General features: G+C 45.3%; 1 protein-coding gene across 4 annotated transcripts in view; it reads left to right on the top strand.

Annotated features, from left to right (window-relative positions):
- Nucleotides 1–26069, top strand: part of COL5A1 (collagen type V alpha 1 chain) — a 184710-nt gene that overhangs the window by 32069 nt on the left and 126572 nt on the right. For all 4 annotated transcript variants that reach the window (XR_014521361.1, XM_083484933.1, XM_083484934.1 and 1 more), the window contains exons 2-4: nucleotides 7805–7972; nucleotides 10142–10355; nucleotides 11558–11720. Coding sequence is in view for 3 of the 4 variants with exons in the window: in XM_083484933.1 (XP_083341059.1) it covers nucleotides 7805–7972; nucleotides 10142–10355; nucleotides 11558–11720 (545 nt within the window). In the remaining variant the exon portion in view is untranslated. The remainder of the gene's footprint in view (nucleotides 1–7804; nucleotides 7973–10141; nucleotides 10356–11557; nucleotides 11721–26069) is intronic.

Here is a 26069-nt window from a genome sequence, read left to right as displayed (position 1 = left end):
ATATATGAAAGAACACATATTAAAATGTTTTTGGGGGAGGTGCGAAATTCTTTCAAATATGTGTTTCCCATATTTGTTAAAGAAATAATTTGCAGATCAATGCAGAAATGGAATACAATGGAATTATGGATAGAATCATAGAATTGTAGAGTTGGAAGGGATCCCAAGGGTCATCTAGCCCAACCCCTTGCAAATGCAGGAGTCACAGCAGGTGACCATCCAAACACCCAAGGTAATAGAATCATAGAGTTGAAGAGTTGAAAGGGACCCCGAGGGTAGTCCAACCCCTTGTCCACCAGCTAGTCTGCTCCACTGTTGATAAAAAGGGGAAGCTCCATGTAATGGAACTAGACATAGCTGTAGGAAAAACCTTAGCTTCCTGAAAAATCTCCTGTTTCTATTTAAAACCAAGCTCAAGTGGCTAACTCTCATGGTTACAAAGATGACTACTTGATTGTTAGGTCCTAACTGCCAGCTAAATTAGAATAAATAATGCCTATGTGGTTAATTTCCATGACATGCCTGGAATTTTATTCATTTAATCCAAATTTTGCACAGTTTAGCTAAATAGCAAACAGATTCCTTTGGGCTCAGTGCCTGGCTGCTAAGACGTCGCTTTGCCAGAAGGCAATACAATGGGCAATAGGTTAGTTCTGTGTCAAAAAATTATCCTGGGCTTTTCCTCTTTCACAGAAGCCTCTTTCACAGAATTGCAGCGCTGAAAGGGACCATAAGAGTCATCTAGTCTAGCCCCCAGCAATGCAGGGACCTTTTGCCCAATGCTGCCTTCAAATGTTATCAATGGGGAGAGAAAAAATGCAGTGAAATTCTCATGGGCAGGGTTCAGGATTTTTGTGGCACCTACTTTTGAAGTGACTGAGTAGTGTTTGTGGGTGCCATTTATTTCTGCCTGCAAATCCAGACTCCCTTGGAAGGTGGTGGACTCACCTTCATTGGAAGCTTTGAAGCAGAGGTTGGGATGGCCATCTGTCATGGATGCTTTAGTTGATATTCCTGCATTGCAAGGGGGTTGGACTAGAAGACTTCAGCATCCCTTCCAACTCTGCAGTTCTATGGTTCTATGGCTGAATGTGAATTTGAACCCTGGTCTTGCAGTCCCTACACTCTGAGCACTACATGACTCTGGCTGTCATGAACACAGGAGTGGCATGCTTCCACCTTCCTTTTACAACCTGCCGAGCTGAACTTGGTTTAACTGGGCAAATAGCTGAAAAGGGGATTTGATTCCACAGGAGATCTTGGCTTCAGCTGTGCTGGCAAGTGATGGCTTGCTATACCAGAACAGCAAAGGAGTTTTGGGGCAGAGATGCCTTTGCAAAATCTGTGGTGCATTGTGCCAGGTTTTGATATTGAAATTCTAGCCTGTGGTTTGTTTGGGCTGGTTGAGAGCCATGCTTAAACACACACACACACACACACACACACACACACACACACACTTGGAATAGAAGTGCACATTCCTCCTCCACAGCTGGTTCTAGCCAATGGTTGAATGGACTATAACTTACATTAGCTCCAGCCAGTATATCTGCCTGGAAATCACCAGGTTGAGGGAAAGGCTCTGCTAGATGCCTTGTGTGAATGCAGCCAGGTTGAGCTCTGTCACATGTTATGAGCTGGCATTATGAGGAGGGAAGCTATATGTTATTGCCCTGCCATACCAGTTCAATAGCAGTTGTTAGAGGGAGAGGAGGGGTGCTCTTGTGCTTGGGTCCTGCTTATGGCATTCCCATTGGAGAATCTGGTTTGGCCATTGTGAGGACAGGATACTGGACTAGGCTAGCAGGCCCTTTCTATTTCCTTATGTTCTGTAATTTAGGCACTTGGGGCTGCCCTGAAAAAGGCCCTGTCAAGCATTGATTCTAGCTGGAAGATTCAGGACTGATAAAAAGAAATCCCTTCTTCATGCAGCACACAGTTAAACTATGGAATTTGCACCCGCAGGATAGCCACCAACTTGGTTGGCTTTAAAAGAGGATTAGACAAATTCATGGAGGAAAAGGCTATCAATGGCTATTAGCCACACCAGCTGTGCTCTGCCTCCGTGGTTGAAAGCAGCTTTGCTCCTGAATACCCAGAGCTCAGGGCGATGAAACAATTGCTGAGATGGCTAGAGTGCCGGTGGTGGAAAACTCATGCAGAATCTGAACGGACACAGGTTAGAGCTCAACATTGAGCCTACCAAGTGGTGATAGTGACAGCAAAGAGGACCTTCTTCACCACCTCTATTGCATCTGCAGAAAACAGCAGCACAAGTCTCTTTCAGGTGGTTCACAATTTAGAGAAACCACCTGCATCATCAGGCCTGGTGAGGACCCCAAGATCTCCTGCAATGATTTTTGCAGATAAAGTCGCTCAGATTCAGAAAGAGGTAGACTCCACCGTGGGAGTAGGGTGGGGGCAGGAGAGTGCTAGAGTCCTGTCTAGTCAAGTTGTGTGGGATCATTTCCAATCTGTTACCTCAGAGGATGTGGACAGGATGCTTGGACAAGTGAAATCAACCACCTGTCTCCTTGATCCTTGCCTATCCTGGCTTACAAAAGCTAGCCGGGAAGAGCTGGGCAGTGGGCTCCGCAGGGTGGTGAATGCTTCCCTCTGTGAGGGAGCCTTCCCAGACATGCTGAAAGAGGTGGTTATTAAACCACTTCTTAAAAAAAAATATTTGGACCCTGCCAATATGGCCAACTATCGCTCAGTCTCAAATCTTCCATTTTGGGGCAAGGTGATTGAGCGGGTGGTTGTGGAACAACTCCAAGCACGCCTGGAGGATGCAGACCATTTGGATCCATTCCAATAGGGATTCTGGCCTCACCCTGGGACTGAAACTGCCTTGGTCATGCTGGTCAATGATCTCCGGCAGGCGAGGGACAAAGGTGAAAGCTGCTTCCTAGTTCTGCTGGATATCTCAGCGGCCTTTGTTACCATCGACCACGACATCCTTCTGGACCGTCTAGAGGGGCTGGGAGCTGGGGGCACTGTTATATTAGGTTCCACTCCTTCCTCCTGGGCCATGTTCAGAAAGTGGTGTTGGGGGATTAGTGTTCAGTCCCCTGGGCTCTCACTTGTGGGGTGCCTCAGGGTTCTGTCTTCTCCCCTATGCTTTTTAACATGTATATGAAGCCGCTGGGAGAGATCATTAGGGGGTTTGGGCTGGGTGTTCATCAGTATCTCTTTTAAATCAGAACCAGTGAAGGCGGTGAATGTCCTGTGTGAGTGCCTGAAGGTGGTTGAAGGATGGATGGCGGCTAACAGATTGAGGCTGAATCCTGACAAGACAGAAGTACTGTTTTGGGGGGACAGGGGGTGGGTGGGGGTGGAGGACTCCCTGGTCCTGAATGGGGTAACTGTGCCCCTGAAGGACCAGGTGCGCAGCCTGGAAGTCATTTTGGACTCACAGCTGTCCATGGAGGCACAGGTCAATTCTGTGTCCAGAGCAGGTATCTACCAGCTCCATCTGATACACAAGCTGAGACCCTACCTGCCCACAGACTGTCTTACCAGAGTGGTGCATGCTCTCGTTATCTCCTACTTGGACTACTGCAATGTGCTCTACGTGGGGCTACCTTTGGAGGTGACTACAACTAATCCAAAATGCGGCAGCTAGACTGGTGACTGGAAGTGGCCGCCAAGACCTGAAAAACCTGAAAAACCTATATTTGCTCCCAGTACGTTTCCGAGCACAATTCAAAGTGCTGGTGTTGACCTTTACAGCCCTAAACAGCCTCGGCCCAGTACACCTGAAGGAGCGTCTCCACCCCCATCATTCAGACCAGACACTGTGGTCCAGCTTTGAGGGCCTTCTGGTGATCCCCTCACTGTGAGAAGTGAGGTTACAGGGAACCAGGCAGAGGGCCTTTTCAGTAGTGGCACCCTCCCTGTGGAACACCCTCCCATCAGATGTCACGGAAATAAACAACTATCTGACTCCTAGAAGACATCTGAAAGCAGCCCTGTTTAGGCAAGTTTTTAATGTGTTAATGTAGGGAAACCCAGCCAGATGGGCAGGGAATAATAATAATAATAATAATAATAATAATAATAATAATAATAAATAATACCAATTGCTAGAAAGAACAGGAGGGGAGAGTGCTCAAACGCTCAAATCCTGTTCACAAGTTTCCCACAAGTTGACCACTGTGAGAAGAGGATGCTGTACTAGATGGGTGTCTGGCCTGATCCTGCAGGCTCTTCTTATGGCTAGTTGGACCAGTGGCCTGATCCAGTAGTCTCTGCTTATGTTCTTATGAAAACCTATCCAGGCCGGTGCCACTCTAATGCCAGTGGCATTCCACCACTGGGGCACCAGCATCAAGAAGACCCTCATGTGTGGCTGTGTCCCAAATGCTCAGTAAATGCTGCATGGATAAGGGGGTCTCTCTGCACAAATGTACCACCTCAGCAGGTGTCTGTGGGAGCAGATGATCCACCAGATATTTAATATTTATATCCAACTAAGTTCTACTCAGAGTAGACCCAGTGACATTAATGGATCCAAATTAGTCACCACCTGTTAATTTCAGTGGTGCTATATATGTCAGAGCAAGCACCCTGAACTTGGCTCAGTAGCAAATTGGCAGTCAATGCAGCTGCTCCTTCACCGTCATTAATATGCTCCTGGCAAGCTCTCCTGGTTAAGAGCCTAGCTGCCACATTCTGTGCTGGATGCAGCTCCTGAATGGAGCCAAAAGGCAGCCCCATGTGCAGTGCCTCACGTAAAGCCTGCCCTGGCACAGCCTCTTTTTTCACACCCTACGAGCCTTTGCATTAGGCAGGTGCCATCTTCAAGGGTGGCATTAAGAGGGAAGCCATGTGGCATCCATAGAAAATGAAAGTTGCTTTTGATCGGCGGTTGAGCAGAGGCATGCGCCATGGCAGACTTCCAACAAGATACCCACTTCTTCCTTCCTTTGTTCTTGTCTTTTCCTCAGGCATATTACAGCTAGTGATTAGCCAAATCATATTTTAGTCATTTTCCCTCTGGCAATGAAAATTCATGCGCCTTCTTGTGTTAGCAGGCCGCAGAGTAAACCTAGAGGAAAGAGGCAGGGGGGGTCTGAATATTATGGAAGCCTGTTCCTGAGTCCCATTGGGACTTAAGCACATAAGAAGAGCCTAATGGATCAGACCATTGGTCCATCCAGTCTAGCACCCTGTTCTTACAGTGGCCAACCAGGTGCCTGTTGGAAACCTGCAAGTAGGATTCGAGCAGAAGAGCAAATTATCTCCACCTACCATTTCCAGCAACTGGTATTCAGAAGCACTGGTGTCCTTTCCTCCATGAATTATTCTAATACTCTTTTAAAGTCATCCAAGTTGGTGGCCATCACTGTCTCCTGCAGAAGGCAGTTCCGTAGTTCGACTATGTGCTGTTCGAATACGTTCTTTCTTTCCTTTGTCTTTAATCCTCCAGTATTCAGCTTCACTGGATGTCCACAAGTTCTAGTGTTATGTGAGAGGGAGAAAAGCTTTTCTCCATGCCATGCATCATTTTATAAACTTCTATCGTGCTGCCTCTTCCTTGCCTGTTTTCAAAACTAAAAAGTGCCGAATGTTGCAACTAGGGCTGGGCGATGCCTGGTTTTCAACCTAGTGTTATATCACCAGTTAAACATTGTGACATACTGATCTATCATGAGGTCTGAAATAAGGATGGAACTATGTAGAGGCATTGGCTGGCTTCATGGTTTTTACTGCTTCGTGGTTTGTGCCAGTGCCTGCTCTTGTGATTTGCTGCCTCCTGCAGGAGCCGGCAGAGTAAACAGGGGCTGCAGGAATCAAGAGAAGCATTGCCTGCCTTCACGGTTTTTCCCACATTGTGATTTTTGCTTAGCGGGTGCACACACACATAATAATTCGTGATATATTGCCAGGTCAAAAAATATGAAACCGATATCACCATATGGACTTTAAACTGGTTTTGGACGATGTATCAGTATATTGTCCACACCATAGATTACCAGATTTTGTTCTTTTCCTATTGATCCCAAACACGGAATCTGTAATTTTCAGAACTGCTGCACACTCACACTTACTGGGGTGATGGTGTTAACCACCCACAACCTACACACCTGGCAGAGCATGGTGGAGGACTCATTGTTGGTTCAGGGTTACTTCCTCAGGCGAGAACTTCAAATGTGTTAGTTGGGTTCTCCTGGCTGGAAGGCACATCCTTCATGCCATCCTCTGGCTCAGGAGAGGAGTCCCTTTCAGGACCTTGTAGAAACCACTCTCTCTGTGGTGAAAATGAGCTTTTGAGCCATCAAAGTCAAGCAGGCCATAATGCTGGCCACTTGGGCATCCTTGCAACAATCTCACCTTTGACTTTCCCCATGGCACGTTGCAAGATGAATTTTGTAGTGATAGTGGAAGTCGGGGGGTAGGGAGCGTTCTTTTAATCTCAGGCACTCTTTTTTTTTTCAATCTCAGAAACAAAACTGCATGGCACTTAAATCTTCTTTCCTAGATCAGTGGTATTGCTGTTTACGTTGACATGTTACATTGGTTGTGTATTCTTTTTGTAAAGCGCTTTGGGTGGTTTTTTTAACATTGTTTATTTATATTTAATTTGTATACCATCCTTCATCTAACACTGGGCAGTTTAAAATATAAAAACAGAAGAATATATAACATAGTTACAAACAAAACAATTCCTCCCCTACCCACCGTTTAAAAGGCCATAGATTGTTTAATTAGCCCAGGGTTTGGCAGAAATGGATACATTTGAAGAAAAGAAAAGAAAGAAAGAAAGAAAGAAAGAAAGAAAGAAAGAAAGAAAGAAAGAAAGAGAAATGCAAATATTTGTTTGTAATTTGGGGGGTAGTTTTTGTTTTAAACACTTTTTAAAAAAGAAAACTGTTACAGAAAACTATATGAGGAATATAATAAGTCGCTGAAAAGAGGGGACACTGTTCATCTGTTGAATGGAAACACCTGGGGTTTGGGATATTGAATGCATTTAAAGGCCAGGGAAAGCTTACAACATATTGAGGTTCCTGAGGAAAAGTGCCAGCGAGAAGGAGAATTTATTTTCCTCAGCCAAAATAAAGAAGTCACTTCACTATATTGAGTTAGCCCCGTTTACCTTGCTTCTGAAATTTCACCTGATCATTAGATTTGGGTTGTATCCAAAAGGAGAATAAGAGGTGACATGATAGAGGTTTGTAAAATGATGCACGGCCTTGAGAAAGTGGACAGAGAAACATTTTTCTCCCTTTCTCATAATACTAGAAATTGTGTACATCCAATGAAGCTGAATGTTGAAAGATTCAGGACACACAAAAGCAAGTCCATCTTCACACAGCGCAGAGTTAAACTATGGATCTTGTTCCCCCGGGGAGACAGTGATGGCCACCAGATTGGATGGCTTTAAAGAGGACTGGGCCAATTCATAGAGAAGAGGGCTATTGATGGCCACTAGCTTGCGCTTGGGTCCTGTTTGAGGGTTTCCCATTGGGGCATCTGCATGGCCATTGTGAGAACTGGATGCTGCACTAGATGATCCAGGAGGGCTCTTCTTATGTTCATAATGCTGGTTCTACTCAAAGCAGAGGAACTGAAACAGATGGGCATGGCTAACTTAGGTCCATTTAATTTCAATGGGTCTACTCTTATTTGGATAAAACCTATTTGGATACAACCCTTTCTCTCTTTTCCTTGGAAATAAATTATTTGATGCTTTTGTTGCTGCTCTGTTTCATGCATGTGGTCATGTGGAATAACCAAATGGCAATCTCTTTTCACCTTTTAATCCCGGTGCTTCTTCTTTTCCCCCCCCTCCTTACAGCTGAACCTGCAGATCTCTTGAAGGTATTAGATTTTCACAACTTACCCGATGGCATATCGAAAACAACAGGTTTCTGCACAAGCAGGAGGTCTTCGAAAGGCGCAGATGTGGCATATCGTGTGACCAAGGATGCACAGCTGAGTGCCCCAACCAGGCAGCTCTACCCTGGTAAGGCCTGTTTTTATTCTGAGGTTATGCAGAGTTAGACCATGTATCCATCTACCTACTCTGACCAGAAGCAGCTCTCCAAAGTTTCAGACAGAAGGCATTCCTTGCCCTACCTGGAGATGACACTGAGAATTGAACCCCGGACCGTCTGCATGCACAGCAAATGCTCTGCCACTAAGCTACAGCTTCCCTTTAAAAAAGAAAGAAAACAAGATTCCAGTCCTCATGGTTCTGAGAAAAAGGTCTAATTTAAAAAGGAGCCCGAGGAAGCTGTTTTATTATCAAATAGAACTCTAGGAGGTTTTTAATCTATTGTTACTTTTAAATTTGGGGAATTTGAAAGCCTTTAAGATACATGTGTAAAAACTGTCTCGGTGGCTTCTCTCTGTGAGTTAGTGTTGCAATTCTTCAAAACAAAACGCCATAAGTGTTTTCCCACTCCCCATGTTTTGCCACGCTGGCAGTGGCTAATGCAACAGGATGCAAAGACCCTAAAACTACCAGCTTAGGAGAACAAAACCTTCTAATTATCTCAAAATATGCTATGAGGCAGAGGGCGCTTGGGTAGAAAGAGCTCTGTGGCTTTGTCTTCATCTCCCCATCTCAACACCCTTGATATTCAAATCCCCCAACCTCCATTTCCCTTGGAGATGCTCTGCAATTACTTCTGTTGTCTTTCTTTTAGCATCCCATCATTTGCTTGCTTGTGAGCTAGAGTAACATCTAGTTATTGGGATGATGTGTGTTATTAAAGAAGAAAAGGGATGAACGGTTTCAGAAAGTCCTAGGCAGCTGGCCAACCGACACATCCAAGGTCTAAACAAGGCCCTTTGGCTTATTGAGGGGTTTCGTACACAGGGCTTGACTTCATGGAATCATGGAATTGTAGACTTGGAAGAGCCTCCAACAGGTCGTCTAGTCCAACCCCCTGCAAGGCAGGACTCACAGTTAAAGAATCCCTGACGGGTGGTCACCCAATTCTTGTCAATCTGCTTTGCAAAGCTCTGCCCCAAAATATGCAAAAACTCAGAAGAGTTGAGGGACATCATAATATTCTAGTCTTCATAGTTCTGAAGCATGGGCTGAATTAAATAGGGCCACCAGAATCTGCCACACCAAGTCAAGCCATTGGGCTTCCCAGTTCGGTTGTCTATACTGACTGCTAACTGTTTTCCATATTCCAGACAGGTGCTCTACCACTGAGGTTATGACCCTTTCTCTAAAAATAAATAAAGATTTTAGTCCTCATGGTTCGGAATAAAGGACTGAAATAACTAGGAACATAGGAAGCTGCCTTCTATCAAGCTAGCAGATTGGTCCAAATAGCTCAGCACTGTCTACACTGGCTGGCAGCGGCTCTCTAGGGTCTTTCCCAAGCCTTACCTGGAGGCTTACCTGCTATTGAACCTGGGGCCTTCTGCATGCAGAGTATGTGCTCTTCCAGAGAGCTATGGTCCCCCCCCCACACACACACACATTAAAAAATGTTCTGGTCCTTGTAGTTTTGAAGGAATAGCTGGATTAAATACAATGTAGGCAGTTGCTTTCTGTTGAGTCAGAACACGGCTCCATGTAGCTCAGTACAGTGGTACCTCAGGTGACAAACACCTTGGGTTACAAACACTTCGGGTTACAGACTCCGCTAACCTGGAAGTAGTACCTCAGGTTAAGAGCTTTGCCCAGGATGAGAACAGAAATAATAGGAGGCCCTATTAGCTAAAGTGGTACCTCAGGTTAAGAACGGTTTCAGGTTAAGAACGGACCTCCGGAATGAATTAAGTACTTAACCCAAGGTACCACTGTACTGTTATCATTGACAGCTAGTGACTTTCCAAGGTTTCAGGCAGGGATTTCTCCCAGCCCTACATGCTTGTGCTACTGGGAATGGAACCTGGGACCTTCTGCATGCAAAGCAGGTGCTCCACCACTGAATTACTGCTTTCCCCCAAGGAACACTGCCTTCTCTGCACATTTTGAACTCATTGCTTTGGGTCCAACTCTACAATTCTGTCATTCTATGATATTTGGTCCCATTCCCATTTCCTTTTTGAAAAGGCCACCTAAGCAAGAGGCCTTTGTCACCAATCTTACAATATTGTGGTTTGGGGGTTATGCTTCCATTGCAGGGAATTAACCACTCTCTCTCCCGCCCCCCTTTTCCAATGCCAGCCTCTCCATTCCCTGAAGACTTCTCGATCCTAACCACTGTAAAAGCAAAGAAAGGGGGCCAGTCCTTCTTGGTGTCTATCTACAATGAGCAAGGCATACAGCAGATTGGTGTGGAGATTGGGAGGTCTCCCGTATTCCTATACGAGGACCACACAGGGAAACCAGGCCCTGAGGACTACCCTCTCTTCCGGGGCATCAACCTCTCAGATGGCAAGTAAGTCTGGCTTGGAACAGGTGGGTGAGACAGAGGGGTGTCAAAGATTTCTAATAAAACAGAAATGGGAGAGGACGTAGCCAGGGGTCATTTCTTCATCCCATGTCGTGAACCAAAACAAATGCAGCAAATAAGTACTTAAGAATAGCCTGCTGGATCAGGCCATTTACCCTTCTAGTCCATCATCCTGTCCTTACAGTGGCCAGCCTTGTGGATGAAACCCACAAGCAGGATCTGAGCACAAGAACATTCACCCCTCCTCTGGTTTTCAGCAACTGGTATTATTCAGAAGCATTATTGCCTCCAACCATGACCACTGAGATGCCTCCAGGATATTGTAGAGTTGAAGAAGGTTCAGAAAAGAGGATGGAGCGACTTCCCTATGAAGAAAGGCTGCGGCATTTGTGGGGCTGCAGCATTTGTGGGGCTGAAGCGCTTGTGGCTGTTAAGCTTAGAGAAAAGGTGATGAAGAGCAGACACAATAGAGGTTTATAAAATGATGCATGGCATGGAGAAAGCAAAGAGAGAAAAGTGTCTCTCCCTCTCTTATAACGCTGGAATTTGTGGGCATCCAATGAAGCTGAGTGCTGGAAGAGTCAGGACAGATAAAAGAAAGCCATTCTTCATGCTGCATGTAGTTAAATTGTGCAACTCACTGCCACCGGAAGGGGTGATAGACATCACCTAGCTTTAAAACAGAACTGGACAAATTCATGGAGGATGAGGCTGTAAATGGCTACTAGTTGTGACATCTGTGCTTTACCTACACAGCTGGAGGCAGCCATGCTTCCAAATATCAGTTTCTGGAGACCACAGGAGGGGAGAGTGCCCTTGTGGTAACTGCTTGCAGGTTTCCTATTGAGGGCATCTGGTTGGCCACTGTGAGGACAGGATGCTAGACTAGATGGGCCATTGGCCTGATGCAGCAGGCTCTTCTTCTGTTCTTAAGAAGGACCTGAGCAAAGGAGCACTCTCCCCTTCTGCATTTTCCAGCAACTGGCATTCAGAAGCATTATTGTCTCAGTCCATGGAGGCAGAGCATAGCCTCCGTCATAGCTTCTATCCATTGATAGCCTTGTCCTCTATTAATTTGTCTTTTATTGACTGTGGGCATTCTGACAGGTTGTCCTCCTGGAGAAACAGACTCTTCATAAGATTCGGAGTCTCCATTTAACGTTCCGGTGGGGCTTCTTATTTCCCAGGTGGCATCGGATAGCTATCAGTGTCCACAAGAAGAACGTTACCTTGATATTGGATTGTAAAAAGAAGGTTACAAAGTTTTTGGACCGGAGTGACCATCCCATCATCGATGTCAATGGCATTATTGTGTTTGGAACAAGGATCTTGGATGAAGAAGTATTTGAGGTAAGCGTGAGAGAGAAAAGAGCTACTGAGAAGCCAGAATGGCATTTCAGGTTGTTGAAATATTAAGGGTGCTTTCTTTCTGTTGGAGAAGAATGTTCCAGATCAGAAATTGAGGGGTCACCAATATTGGGTTTTTTTTTTATTTCAGAGTGGCTTACATTACAAATGGTTAGAACACAACAGTCCCTGCACTCAGACACACATTGTAAAAGACATGGCATGAGAGGAAAAATGGATGAGGAGGGAGAGAGGTACCAAAATCTGGAAGGATGCTTATGATTCAGAAATGCATTTTCCTAGCCCTGTCCAGGTTAACTATAACAACCCCTGTGTTGGATGGGGGGCAGCTCCACCCCACCCCACCTAAGGGGACACTACTGATGGAGGGATAGTTATCTAGAGTATCAGGTATCTGTGTTTTCCAGCACATGTGATTAGCAGAAAGTTGTGTGCTGTGTACGAAAGCAAGCATTCCATGTGGATCTGTCCAGTGGAAGGTGTGATCCTTATTTGTCAGTAATGGTGCACTGTAGCTCATGGCATGGAGCTTTCTCCCACAAGCCTCTAATAAGCTCCAATCTAGATGTACCCAGGATGCCTTGATAAGAGCGAGAACAGGCAGAGCGGAAGGGTTTGTATTTTTCCAGAGGCTGTCATTCACCATGCATATCAGTGACAGAAAGTTCCTTGTTGTGAATTATTGTAGGGCAAGATCTGTAAGGAGTATTTAATTATGTATGATTTTTATAACTAATTTCATGTGTGTAGAGCACTTAGAAGCCATTCTTTTTATAAAGCAATAAACAAAAACAACATCATTTCAGCAGGACACATAGATACCCTAAACAAATCTGGAATGTTTCTAACCACGAATGGTTGCAGACTTGTTCCATAATGGTGGCTGTTTTTAAAATAAAATAAAATAACATACCTTTTGGCTGAGCTGACTAATGAGGAAGCAGATTCCATTAAAGGATAATGTATTTTGGTGCTGATTTCCATCATATTGTAACAGGATCCTCCAAATTGGACCATTTTTATGCTTATGACCATGTAGCTGAATAGCCAAGGTTGGTTTTGGCAGCTGATTCAGACACCAGGCGGCAGATTTCATCACTGTCCCAAAAGCTAGACTTATTCCCTGCAAACTGGCTGGTCTTAAGTGTCAACCAGACACCTATATTTTCCTTCTCTCCCCCCTTCCTTTCCTCCTCCTCACTTTTTTAAGATATACATTTTATTGCTTCACCCACCACCACCTAGAAACTACCTTGCAAGCATTTACTCATTCGTTATCATTATTTTGGTCAATGTGTGTTCACAATGAAACAAAAGCCCTGCCAGGTCTTCATGCTGGTGTAGCTGGGAGAGCATGGAGGCTCCCTACAACAATATTTCATTATTTCCACATATTTATACAAGAAGCAGCAATCAGTATTCAACCATGCGACCCCCACCCTGCAAAGCACCAAATGTCCATTTAATTGCATTTAACTTGCAAGTCATTTCAGTTGCCAGATGTCCTCAGAGGCCTATAACCATGTACTATCAGTGTTGCATATATTACAGAACTGTGCCAGGTTGATTGAACAGTAGTGGCTTGATTGTTAGTTTGACTCTCTAGGACATGTTTGCATTTGTCCATTAATATTAAGCCCCAGACTGGTGAAGTCCAGATATGAAACAGGTCTGCACTTAAAGTCTACCAATAACTTGCAAGAGTAAGTCAAGGGAGTTTCTGAAATGGACTTGAAATAGAAATTCTTCCTTGCTGGTAATTCCAAATGTCACCTAGAATGAGGATTCAACAACAACAAAAATCTGTTGGTAGCTCTCAAGCTGCCACCTACTTTCTCTGCTGATCAATGCTCCTTAGCTCATTAGCTCACCCATTCAGGGTTTATATAGGAACACAGGAAGTTGCCTTCTGTTGGGTCAGACCATTGATGGTGCAATATTATTGAACCTGACTGGCAGGGGCTTTCCAGGATTCCCAGCCCCACTTGAAGACAGTAAGGGCTGAACCTCATACCTGCATGCTAAGAAGATGCTCTGCCACTGAACCCTATAAAGTTCCTATCTCTTGCAGTTCTGAAGGAAGGACATCATCAAATAGACTGACTGGCAGGGACTCTCCAGGGTTCCAGTCTTTTCTCAGTCCTAGCGGGAGATGTTGCAAAGGATTGAACCTGGGGCTTTCTGCTCGCAAAGCAGATGCTCTACCAACGGCACCCCTGCTGTTCTCCATAGGCCCCTTCCTGTTAGTGTCAGGATAGCTTTAAGATGACAGTTCCTGAAGCCTTTGTCTGAGGGCCTTGTCAGGCAGGCCAGTATCTAAAACAAGCAGCCTAACTCTTGGCTTGACAGGAGGGGTCATAATAATAGCGTTAATAAGCTCTGTGTCCATTGGGCTGTCATAAAAACTTAATCTGTCCACCCTGTCGCTAATGGCTTCATGGAGAAAAGAGAGTTTTCCAACTGTTTTTTTCTGACACCATAGGTACCAACTCTTAGGTCTGAGGTGTCTTCAGCCCCACCAAAGTCTGTTGGAATGGGACTGAGCCCCCACAATCTTGAGGGGCCAGGCCTCACAGCAGCAGCAGCAGGCTTTGCTGGACATCACAGGAGTGGCAGGCCTTACCGGGCCTGTGACAACAGTAGGCCTCACAGGGCCTCGCTGTGGTGGCAGCAGGCCTGACCAGGCCTTGCAGTGGTGGCAAGCCTTGGTGGGCCTCACAGCGGTGGTGGTCTCACCGCCCCCCCCCCCAACGTTGGGCAGAACTCTGCACCTCTGATCTCAATAGAGGATGGGGGCTCATTTTATGTTCTTATGATTATAGACCACTTTGGTTGCCCTTATCTAGCTCCACTGCTTTGTATAATATATTTATTACGGTATTTACTCGAATGTGTCTTGGCCAAATTATGTCACAAAAAAATAGGGTGTGCATTAGATTTGATGGCGCATTTGCATTCACCAGCAAATACTTTCTTTCGGTTTCAAGGTTTTGAAAATGGAGGTCCACATTAGATTTTGATGGCTCATTAGATTTGTGTAAATACGGTTCTTTTAGAATCATAGGACTGAGGAGTTGGAAGGGACTGCAAGGGTCACATCTAGTTCAGCCTCCTGCAACTCAGGAATCCCAGCTAAAGAATCCCTGACAGATGGCCATTGACCCCTGCTTAAAAAACCCCAAGGAGGGAGAGTCCACCACCTTGCAAGCCAAGGCCCTTTGACTTATTTGTTTCCCTCATTATGAAATAACCAGACAAGACAGAAAGTATAAACAGTGGTACCTCGGTTTACAAACTTAATCCGTTCCGGAAGTCCGTTCTTAAACCAAAATCGTTCTTAAACTGAGGCGCACTTTCCCTAATGAGGCCTCCCACTGCTGGTGCCCTTCCGCCATTCAGATTCCGTTCTTAGACCGAGGTAAAGTTCTCAAACCGGGACACTATTTCCGGTTTTGTGGAGTTCGTAAACTGAGTAGTTCGTAAACAGGGCTGTTCTTAAACCGAGGTACCACTGTAGAATGGGTTCAAATTAGGCCACAACTTTATTGATTACAGATGTGAATGGTTTGGCTTAGGCACAGGGTGGAGCCATCCCCTCCAACCCCTCTGCTGGGAGAGCATCTAAGGGTGAACTACCACTAGAGGGAGCCCTAATGAGCTACATCAAATAGGGGTACATCTGAGGGGTCCCAGTTGGAAGGAGTGCTATGGCCCTGGCTCCCACCTGGGCATTCGGATAGAAGCAGCTCTTCCTAGATCCCTTTACCAGGATACCCTTAACCAAGGAGGGGCAGGCAGAGGCTACAACTTTCCCTCGAACCAAGACTAGGCTTAAAGGTAAAGGTGCCTCTGACTGTTAGGTCCAGTCATGGCCGACTCTGGGGTTGCGGCGCTCATCTCGCTTTACTGGCCAAGGGAGCCGGCGTACAGCTTCCGGGTCATGTGGCCAGCATGACTAAGGCGCTTCTGGCGAACCAGAGCAGCACAGGGAAACGCCGTTTACCTTCCCGCCGGAGCAGTACCTATTTATCAACTTGCACTTTGACGTGCTTTCGAACTGCTAGGTTGGCAGGAGCAGGGACCTAGCAAAGGGAGCTCACCCCGTCGCGGGGATTCAAACCTCCAACCTTCTGATCCCCACTGCCTAACCTCACAAAGTTGTGAGAATTGCTGCATTTCTCCTAAATAATAAGAATAAGAATAGGAATTTTATTTATCTGCCTATCTGACTGTGTTGCCCTAGCCATTCTGGGCAGCTTCCTATGTATATAAAAACATAATTAAACATTAAACATTTAAAAGCTTCCCTGTACACAGCTGCCTTCAGATGTCTTCTAAAGGTTGTATAGTTATTTATCTACTTCGCTCAGAGGTCTCATAACTCAATACCCTTCAACATTTCTCTGATGAAAATAGGGATGTCCTAAGGAAAAGGACATTCTGGGATCAAGTCAGAAGCCAGGATGGTTTCTGTAAATCTTGGACTGTTCCCTGGAAAGCAGGGACACTTGGGGGGGGGGTCTGTTGCTACAAGGTAGGTGGAAACCCAATGGCTGGTGCCAATTTGCCAAGTGGAAATCTTCCTACCTGGCCCTGAATATGGCAACCAACAGTGCCATAGCAAAGTCTAGCCTGCAGAAAGAAACTTACGAAAAAGTGAAGGGAGGGTGGGAGAACTGACTATGGTGAAGTGGGAAGGAGGCCTGCTCAGGCCTCAATTTATCGCCCCTGGGTGCAGACCCAAGTGGCATTTATTGGTTGGTTGGGTCTGCCCCCATGGGGAATTCCACCGCACACTTGGCCTGCTATTGGCCAATCTTTGGGCAGGCAAATCCACCTAGACAACCTTCCCAACTCGCAGATGTGGGCATGGTCAGGCTGCAATGAGATCCGACTAAGGAAGGTAAGTGGACTTCTGAGACCATAGAATTATACAACTGAAGAGTTGGAAGGGATCCCAACGGTCATCTAGTCCAACCCCCTGCAATGCAGAAATCACAGTTGTTTTTATTTTTGGATCCCTTTTCTAATGATCCCCAGCAAGGAATTTTCTTTTTCTCAGTTGCCATGTGCTGGGTGTGTCTTGTTGAAAACCTCTCTCTGCCCACACCCCATCTCCCAGCTGCAATTCTGCCAATTCTTCAGATATTATATCAAGGGAGGGAGGAGATGGTTGACTTTATAAAACCCGCAATTATGGCTAAAGTCAATAATCCCCCGTTTCATTGTCCCTGTTCACAAGCTTCTATTCTCACCCAATGCACCACCCTTTTTGCCATCTGTCATAGTTTAATGGGTTTATAGCAGGGATTATTTGGACTCATCCGCCTGTCAGATTAATGTGTCATTATCAGACTGAATGGGATCACTCAGCCTGAACCAGTCTAGGAGAGACGCTCTGAGCTCATTAAGAGAGATCATAAAATGCTCTTGAAACCTCATCTCCGCATTACACACTGTGAGCAGATAACTGAAAAGTCTAAGCTGTCGGAGTCAGGAACGGGTTGTTCTATCTCAGCGGTGGAGTTCACACCTGGCATGGGTGATTTCACTGTCAATGTCTGGCTTACACACACACACACACACACACACACACACACACACACACAGTCTCAGTAGATTTAGGGAAGCCACATCTGTGTTTATCCACATGCCCAAAAGAACATGAGAATAGTATGCTGGATCAGGCCAATGGCCCATCTAGGGCAACATTCTGTCCTCACAGCTGCCAAATACCACACAGAATCTAGGATTCTGGATAGACTGCTTTTGGCATTGGAGGTTCCACAAGAACATAAAAAGATCCTTTTTGCTGGATCAGGTTGGTAGTAGCCCATGTAATCCAGCACCCTGTCCTCACAGTGGCTGACCAGATTTATTTATTCATTACATTTATTTCCCACCCTTTCCCAAGGAGCTCCATTTCCCCATTTAATCCCCACAACAACCCTGTGAGGTGGGTTAAAATGAGCAGCATCCCAGTGCAGGATGCTTCCCTTCCCCTCCTCTGTTTTCCAGCAACTAGTATTCAGAAGCATTGCTACTTCCAATTGTGGAAGCAGATTGTAGTCATCGTGGCCAGTAGACATTGATAGCCTTATCCTCCACAAATTTGTTCAGTCCTTCAGTAAAGCCACCCAAGTTAGTGGCCATCCCTGCCTCCTCTTTCTCCATAGAGCTCAAGGTGGTTTGCATAGTTCTGAGCCTTTTCATTCCCCAAAACAACCCTGCAAGGTAGGTTAGGCCAAGAGTGAGCAACTGGCCCAAAGTGTGCTTCAAATGGCCAAATGTGGGAATACGAACCCTGGTCTCCTAGGTCCTAATCCAATACTTGACAGTTCCTCTTTTCCCAGGCCTTTGGCTAATTAAACCATTTATGCCCTTTTAAACTGTGTGGTGGTGGGTACTGTTTTTGTTTGTTATTACAGGGTGTGGGTGGGTGGGTGTGTTCACATTGTAAACCGCCCAGTGTTCTTTGGATGAAGGGTGGCAGATAAATAAAACAAACAAGCAAACAAACCATTACACCACACTGGCTGTGTAGACAAGGTTGTTGGGGAAACTAGGAGAACATGCCAGCACAACTACCCTTCCCCAATATGCTGAAAGAGTGGGCATGGCCAGGGTAGGACATCATAAATAGATGTGGAAGGAAGCCTCCTCTTTGCAGGTGCCTGCTTTGGGTTCACAGCTGTGTTTGAATGATCCATTTCATTTGTTTCTGCAGCCTGGTGGCAACTCTCCCTCTCCCAGCTCACTGTTTTGGAACAATCGCTGTAATTTGGCAGTGAGGCTGGTGCTCTGAAATGGGGCATCCTCCATCCCTCTGTTGAGTTGAGATCCAGACACCTACTTTAGCTATTCCTCCCCCATCCCACTTGAGTTAGCTGCCAGAGGGAGTAAATTTATGACCTTGGCTTTGTGTTGGACCACTTCGGCCAACAGTGATTTCACTTTTCTTCCTGCAAAGCCCTTTAAGGAAGTCTCTCTCTCCTTTTTTTTAAGCCTCCAGTACATCACATGGAGCGATGGAAAAACTAAAACAGCGAGCGCCAGCATTTATTCTGGCACTCATTACATTACAGGGAAATGGACGGTTCTTCTCCACAAGCTCGGGGTGTAATTTATGGTTTTCATCATTGGGGTTTTGCTTTGGTTTAGCTCCCCCTATTGTTATTGTTATTTTTCTTTTTTTAAAGAAAGAAGGGTCTTATTTTCTCCTGGAACAGGCAGTCACTTTGAGCATCTGGATCAAATCACCAGGATGGTGTGTGTGTGTGTGTGTGTGTGTGTGTGTGTGTGTGTGTGTAGGTGGCGAGTCGTAAGTTTTGCCTATTGGAAAAAAACGAATGTTGTCATCTATCTGAGGTTCTACCTCTGGAAAAGTTTATGATTGCGTCGAGACGGCCTTGCGCTGACTCCAAGCAATGCTGTCACTTCAAGAAAATATGGTCAGCTACTCCAGTTCAGGGCAGACTCGTAAGGAATTGGGATTTTGTGGCACCCAGGAAGGCTCAGAAGCCTCCTCTGGTAGCTGCCTGGTGATGTACTGACTAGAGTGTAATGGTTAGCAATGGGAGATGGAGAAAAATCCAGAGTGTAGTAGTTGGATTGTCTGACTAGGACCTTGAGAGAGGCCAGGGTTCAAATCCTCACTTGGCCGTGAAGCTCACTGTGTGTGACCGTGTGCCAGTCACTTTCTCTCAGTCTAGTGTACCTCACAGGGTTGTTCTGGGGATAAAATGGGGAAGAGGAGAGCCATGTACACCACCTTGAGCTCCTTGCAGGAAAGGGGGGAGCATAAATGCAATATATAAATGCTTGCTCTTCCCTCATGCCTCTGCAGCTTGGCAAGAATCCAGGAGTGGGCCAGAACAATCATGGGTTCAATCTTTGGCATTTTCAGATGAGTCTGGGAATATCCCTGTACAAAACCTTGGAAAGCTGCAGCCCTGTGTTGACAAAGCTAAGTTAGGTGGATCAAAGTTCTGGTTCAAAATAAGGCAGCTTCCTAGATTTCTCTTTAAATCACTTCCCATTTATACAGATGTATGAGGACGAGAAGCCTGTTCTAGTTTTGAGTTATGTAGCTTAGTGGCAGAGCATCTGTTATACTCACAGAAAGGTCCAGGGTTCAATCCCTGGCATCTCCTGGTAAAGCCATGGTAGCTTTTTATGCTCTTACCAGAGGACAGTGTGAGGAAGCTCACAAGGGCGGCAGCACTGAGTGTGTGTGCACTTTTATGTTGGGAGAGGCTGTTGTCGGGCATTTGGATGAAAACACCAAAACTGAGAACACAAGAATGTAAGAATAGCCTCCTGGATCAGGCCAGTGGCCCATCTATTCCAATAGCCTGTTCTCACTGTTGCTAAGCAGATATCTGCCTATGGTCAACCTGCAAGCAGGACCTAAGCACAAGAGCAACCCTCTCTCCTCCTGTAGTTTCCAGCAACTGGGATCCAGAAGCATTGCTGCCTCCAATTGTGGCAGCAGAGCATAGCCATCATGGCTAGTAGACTTCTCCTCCTCCTCTATGAATTCGTCTAATCCTCTTTTAAAGCTGTCTAGGTTGGTGGACATCACTGCCTCCTGTGGGAGGTAGTTCCATACTTTGACTATGCACTGCGTGAAGAAGGACTTTTTAATGTGCCCTGAATGCATTCAGCTGCATTGGATGTCCATGGGTTAGGAGAGATCCACTCTATCCACTTTCTCCATGCCCCACATAATTTTACTTAACAGGCAGCAGAAGAGGATCTGAGTATCCTAGTCCAATCCTCTGACCTAAAACCAACTAAGATTTTTTTAAAAGCAGGCCAAACTCATTATGGAATGCAAACCGAATTCTAATAGACTAAAAGCAAATGGAGAAACAAAACGAGTCGTTCTTGGTTCCCTGCTCTTGCATTTCCCAATGAGACAGGGAAAGAGGAACTCTTTTCTCAGGATGCAAATGTTTGAGAAATCGGAGGATGGATTTGAGCACGGCACCAGTGCTGGCAGAGCAGACCCCCTTTGGCAACCAGTGGAGAGCAGTCCATGCATTGGCTCATTACAGGGGATGGATAACATGAAGCACAGCTCACCATCAGTCTTTTGGCTTGTGGCTGCGTTTTGGAGGTTAGGTTTCCCTGATGGATAATGAGAGAGCAAGGGTGTAATTTGTTCCATGGAAATTATAACCTTACCATGGTGCTGCCTCTTTGGATGCTCATATTCCCTCTTTTCCCGCCTGTGAAACAAACAGCTTCTCTGCTCCCCCACACCATTTCCCTGAGACAATCCTTTCCTAAACGTAGTGGAGTCCAATAAATCTGAAATATTGTTTTCTGTTGTATAAGTCATAATTTAAGGACACTTTTGTTATAGAAGTTTAAACACTAGGCAATATAGGAACATTAGTTCCATTCCTTCCATAACATCTGCATATCAAATTGATTTATTGATAATAAATATCTATAAAAAGTAATCATGGGGTGGGGTTTTTTAGTTTTAAAGGATTTAACCAGTCATTCTAGTATCTCAGATGTCTCAGAAGCTGAATAAAGTTGTTAAGAAATGTTGTAGCTGTAGATATTGCCATTGGGTTGCATACTATAGCTGATATTTAGTTCTTAACACAGCGTACGTTAAAAATTCATCTTCATCATGCATCAGTTGATCCAAGCACCATCTTTTCTCCAATTTTGAAAATTGGGGTTTCCCATAAAGTAAATTTACCATGGGGAAATGGGTCAAATCTTTTTTTTATTAGACATTGTATTGCATAGCTTTCCAACTGATACAATTGTTTCCAGAGATAGCAACATTCTAATGTATTTGTTTGGGGCTTGGCTCCCAAACAAATCGGCTTCCGAACGCTGCAAACCCGGAAGTGAGTGTTCCGGTTTTCAAATGCTTTTCGGAACCCGAATGTCCAAAATGGCTTCCATGGCTTCCGATTGAGTGCAGGAAGCTCCTGAAGCCAATTGGAAGCCACACCTTGGTTTTCGAATGGTTCTGGGAGTCGAAAGGACTTCCGGAATGGATTAAGTTTGACAACCAAGGTACCACTGTATTCCAGAGTTGCTTCTAATATTTAATGCTTGACAATAAATGAGCATGATGATATCGCTGAAAACCACGAGCAGGAGCAGAAGAGAGTGGCTCCTGTGCTTGAATCCTGCTTGGGGGCTTCTCACTGGGGCATCTGGTTAGCTACTGTGAGAGGCTGGACTAGATGGACCATTGGCCTGATCCAACAGGCTCTTCTTATGTTTTTAAGAAATATAGAAACCATCCACTTTGGTGGGGAGTGGAATTATTAGTAATAATAATACCCACCAATCTGGTTGGATTTTCCCAGCCACTCTGGGTGACTTACAGCATATATTGAAACATAGTAAGCTGATTCCCTCTGGCCTGTGGGAGCATCCAATTTTTCCCTTCTATTATGCTCCTGAGATTGAAACACCGTTGAGGTGTGTCATTGTTCTCTTTGAGCTGATGGTTGAAAATTAGCCACGGCTTGTAGTAGTAGCAAATACAGGATCTTGGAGGAGGTTGAATTCCTGTGCCACCACCAGGATTATATACTTCCACACACACCAGAAATTAGTGGAATTTACCCTCACCCCAAAGATAAGGCAAGCCCTCCTGCTCACATACACCCCAACCAACTGTAAGGAGGAGCCCAGTCAGATAGGCAGGGTAGGTAAAGCTAAAGGTACTCTTGACCGTTAGGTCCAGTTGCGGACGACTCTGGGGTTGCGTGCTTATCTCACTCTGTAGGCCGAGGGAGCCGGCGTACAGCTTCCGTGTCATGTGGCCAGCATGACCAAGCTGCTTTTGGCAAAACCAGAGCAGAGCTTGGAAACGCCGTTTACCTTCCCACTGGAGCAGTACCTATTTATCTACCTGCACTTTGACATGCTTTCGAACTGCTAGGTTGGCAGGAGCAGGGACCGAGCAATGGGAGCTCACCCCATCGCAGGGATTCGAACCACCGACCTTCTGAGCAGCAAGTCCTAGGCTCTGTGGTTTAACCCGCAGTGCCACCCACATCCCCTTGCATTTGTCTAATCCTCCATTAAAGCTACCCAAGATGGTGGCAATAACTACTTTCTGCGGGAGTTCCACAGTCGAAGTATGTACTGCATCACTGCATGAAGAAGCCTTTTTTACCTTCCCACTGGAGCAGTACCTATTTATCTACCTGCACTTTGACGTGCTTTCGAACTGCTAGGTTGGCAGGATCAGGGACCAAGCAACGGGAGCTCACCCCGTCGTGGAGATTCAAACCGCCAACTTTCTGATTGGCCCTAGGACCTGTGGTTTATTATATCATAAATCATAATTCATAAAAGGTAATTCATAAAAAGTAGTTCATGAATTATAATTCATAAAAGTAATTCATAAATCATTACTCATAATTCATAAAAAGCAATTCACAATTCATAATTTATAAATTATAAATCATGAATATCATAAATATCATAAATACCATGATTCAGGAATCAGGAATCAGGAACCATAAATAAACCGCAATTCATAATTCTTAATTCATAATTCATAAATATCATAGATCATAAGTCATAAAAGAATTCATAATTCACAAATATCAGTAATCATAAATCATGATTCATAATTCATGATTTAGAATTTATGATTTAGAATTCATAATTCATAAATATCATGAATCATAAGTCATAAAAGAATTCATAATTCACAAATATCAGTAATCATAAATCATGATTTATAATTCATGATTTAGAATTCATGATTTAGAATTCATGATTTAGAATTCATAATTCATAAATATCATGAATCCTAAATCATGAATCATGATTCATAATTCATAAATATCATGAATCGAAAATCATGAATCATAATTCATGATTCATAGGCTTGATTAGCCTCTCTCTGTTCTTCCCTCTGCACAAAATTACCTGTTCTTTTGACAGTAAAGGGCATCTTTGTCACCATAGAAATAGGCACGGAATGGAGTGAGATTTGTTTAGTCTCCATTTGAAAGAACCATGTGGACTAGGATCTTACTTTAGTTTTAGGGAAAGGGCCGCAGCTCAGTAGTGGAGCATGTGCTTTGCATGCAGATGATCCCGGGTTCTTGATGGCATCTCCAGGTAGGCCTGGGGAAAAAATCCCTGCCTGGAACCCTGGAGATCCAATGCTACCTGTCAGTGCACAGAATACTGATCAGTGTTCTGAAAGAGTGTAAGACAGGTTCCTAAGTACTATGAACAGCTGTCCTCCCAAGGAACACTCCCAAAATAATCAAAATGGACACCTCCATGGATTGGCTAATTGGAATCCCCATTTAGTCTCCATCCTAAGAGAGACATGCCTAGTCCTCCTTGGAGTGAGGCAGATTTCAGAGTAGATGGGAAGCATTAAGTGCATCATCACTCAAGGGACAGGATGGGGGCCTGTAAGAGTGTGTTCCTAATGAGTTCCACAGGCTTTTTGGAGAGAAGGCTGTGTCTCGTTTTACCTCTCTGCCTGTGTCTGTTGTGCAAACGAACCGGCTCCAAGAACATGGAAAATCCATCTCCTGCCAGATGGATGGTTTTCTCCCTGGCACACAGTCTCCTACTGGATCCACTTCAGGAGATGAAACCCTTTTAAACAAAACCGTGTGTGTGTGTGTGTGTGTGTGTGTTTCTCCCTGAGTCAGGAAGACTAGAGCTTTGAGATGGAGATGGGGACATTGCTTCAGCATCATACAGAGAAGGCTCCACCCCTTCCTGGCTCTTAACCACTCAGCTGAAGTCAGGGCACATAAAAGAAAGTTCTTAGTTATGCAACTATGGAACTCCCACAGGAGGCAGTGATGCACACCAACCTTAAAAGGTAAAGGGACCCCTGACCATTAGGTCCAGTCGTGGCCGACTCTGGGGTTGCGACACTCATCTCGCTTTATTGGCCGAGGGAGCCGGTGTACAGCTTCCAGGTCATGTGGCCAGCATGACTAAGCCGCTTCTAGCGAACAAGAGCAGCGCACGAAAATGCTGTTTACCTTCCTGCCAGAGTGGTACCTATTTATCTACTTGCACTTTGACGTGCTTTTGAACTGCTAGGTGGGCAGGAGCTGGGACCGAGCAACAGGAGCTCACCCCATCCTTCTGATTGGCAAGTCCTAGGTTCTGCGGTTTAAACTACAGCACCACCCACCAGTGGCGTAGTGTGGGGGTGCAGGGGGGCTGGCCGCACCGGGCGCAACATCTGGGGGTTAGGGTTAGGGGGCGCAAATCCATGGGTTAGGGGGCGCAAATTACTTGCCTTGCCCCGGGTGCTGACAACCCACGCTACGCCACTGCCACCCACATCCTTGCACACCAACCTAGATTGGTTTAAAAAAAGATTGGACAAATTCGTGGAGGAGGAGAGGGCTATCAATGACTACTAGCCACAATGGCTGTGCTCTGCCTCCCGGTATTCAGAAGCATGACTGTCTCTAATTGTGGAGGCAGAGCATGGCCATTGTGACTAGCAGCAATTGCTAGCCTTATCCTCCATGAATAAATACATGATTATTCAGAAATAATGAAAGAATGAAAGAAGAGACTGCTAGATCAGGCCAGTGGCCCATTGGGTCCAGCATCCTGTTCTCCCAGTGGCCAACCAGATGCCTCAGTGGAATGTTCTCTCCTCTTGCAGTTTCCAGTAACAGGTATTCAGAAATATTGCTGCCTCCCACCATGGAGGCAGAGCACAGCCAACCTCGCTAATAGCCCTCATTAGCCCTCTCCTCCATGAATTTGCCCAGTCCTCTTTGAAAGCCATCTAAGTTGTTGGCCATCACTGCCTCCTGTGGGAGGGAGTTCCATAGGCTCACTATGCATTGCTTGAAGAAGGTTGTTGTTGTTGTTTTAATCTGTTCTGAATATTCCTGCAGTCAACGCTGTTGGATGTCTGCCAGTTCTAGTAATATGAGAGAGGGAGCAAAACTTTCCCCTCGACTTTCTCCATGCCATACATTGCATCATTTTATAAACTTCTGTCATGTTGCGTCTTACTCACCTTTTCTCCAAACTGAAAAATCCATTCCCTTGATTGTTTGGGTTGCTCTTAGATTGTGATGATTTCATTGGAAGGCACTAATTTGCTTTTTGAGTTCCTGATTTGACGAATTTAGAAATATATTGCACCCAAACATATGCTAAGTGTGCATGCAGTGTAGAAATTTCCTGAGCTGTTTTTCTGGCAATCATCTGGGGCTCCTCCCTCTTAACCCCTCAACCCACCCCCATGGCCGTCTTCAGCTATTCATGACTCACGGTGGAAAAATGTCAAAACAAGTGTAAGGACATTTAATTTGATTTGTTTTGGCT

The sequence above is a fragment of the Podarcis liolepis genome (assembly GCF_965112155.1).
Source record: "Podarcis liolepis genome assembly, chromosome: Z".
Taxonomy (NCBI): Eukaryota; Metazoa; Chordata; class Lepidosauria; order Squamata; family Lacertidae; genus Podarcis; species Podarcis liolepis.
This window is presented reverse-complemented; position numbering and strand designations above follow the sequence as displayed.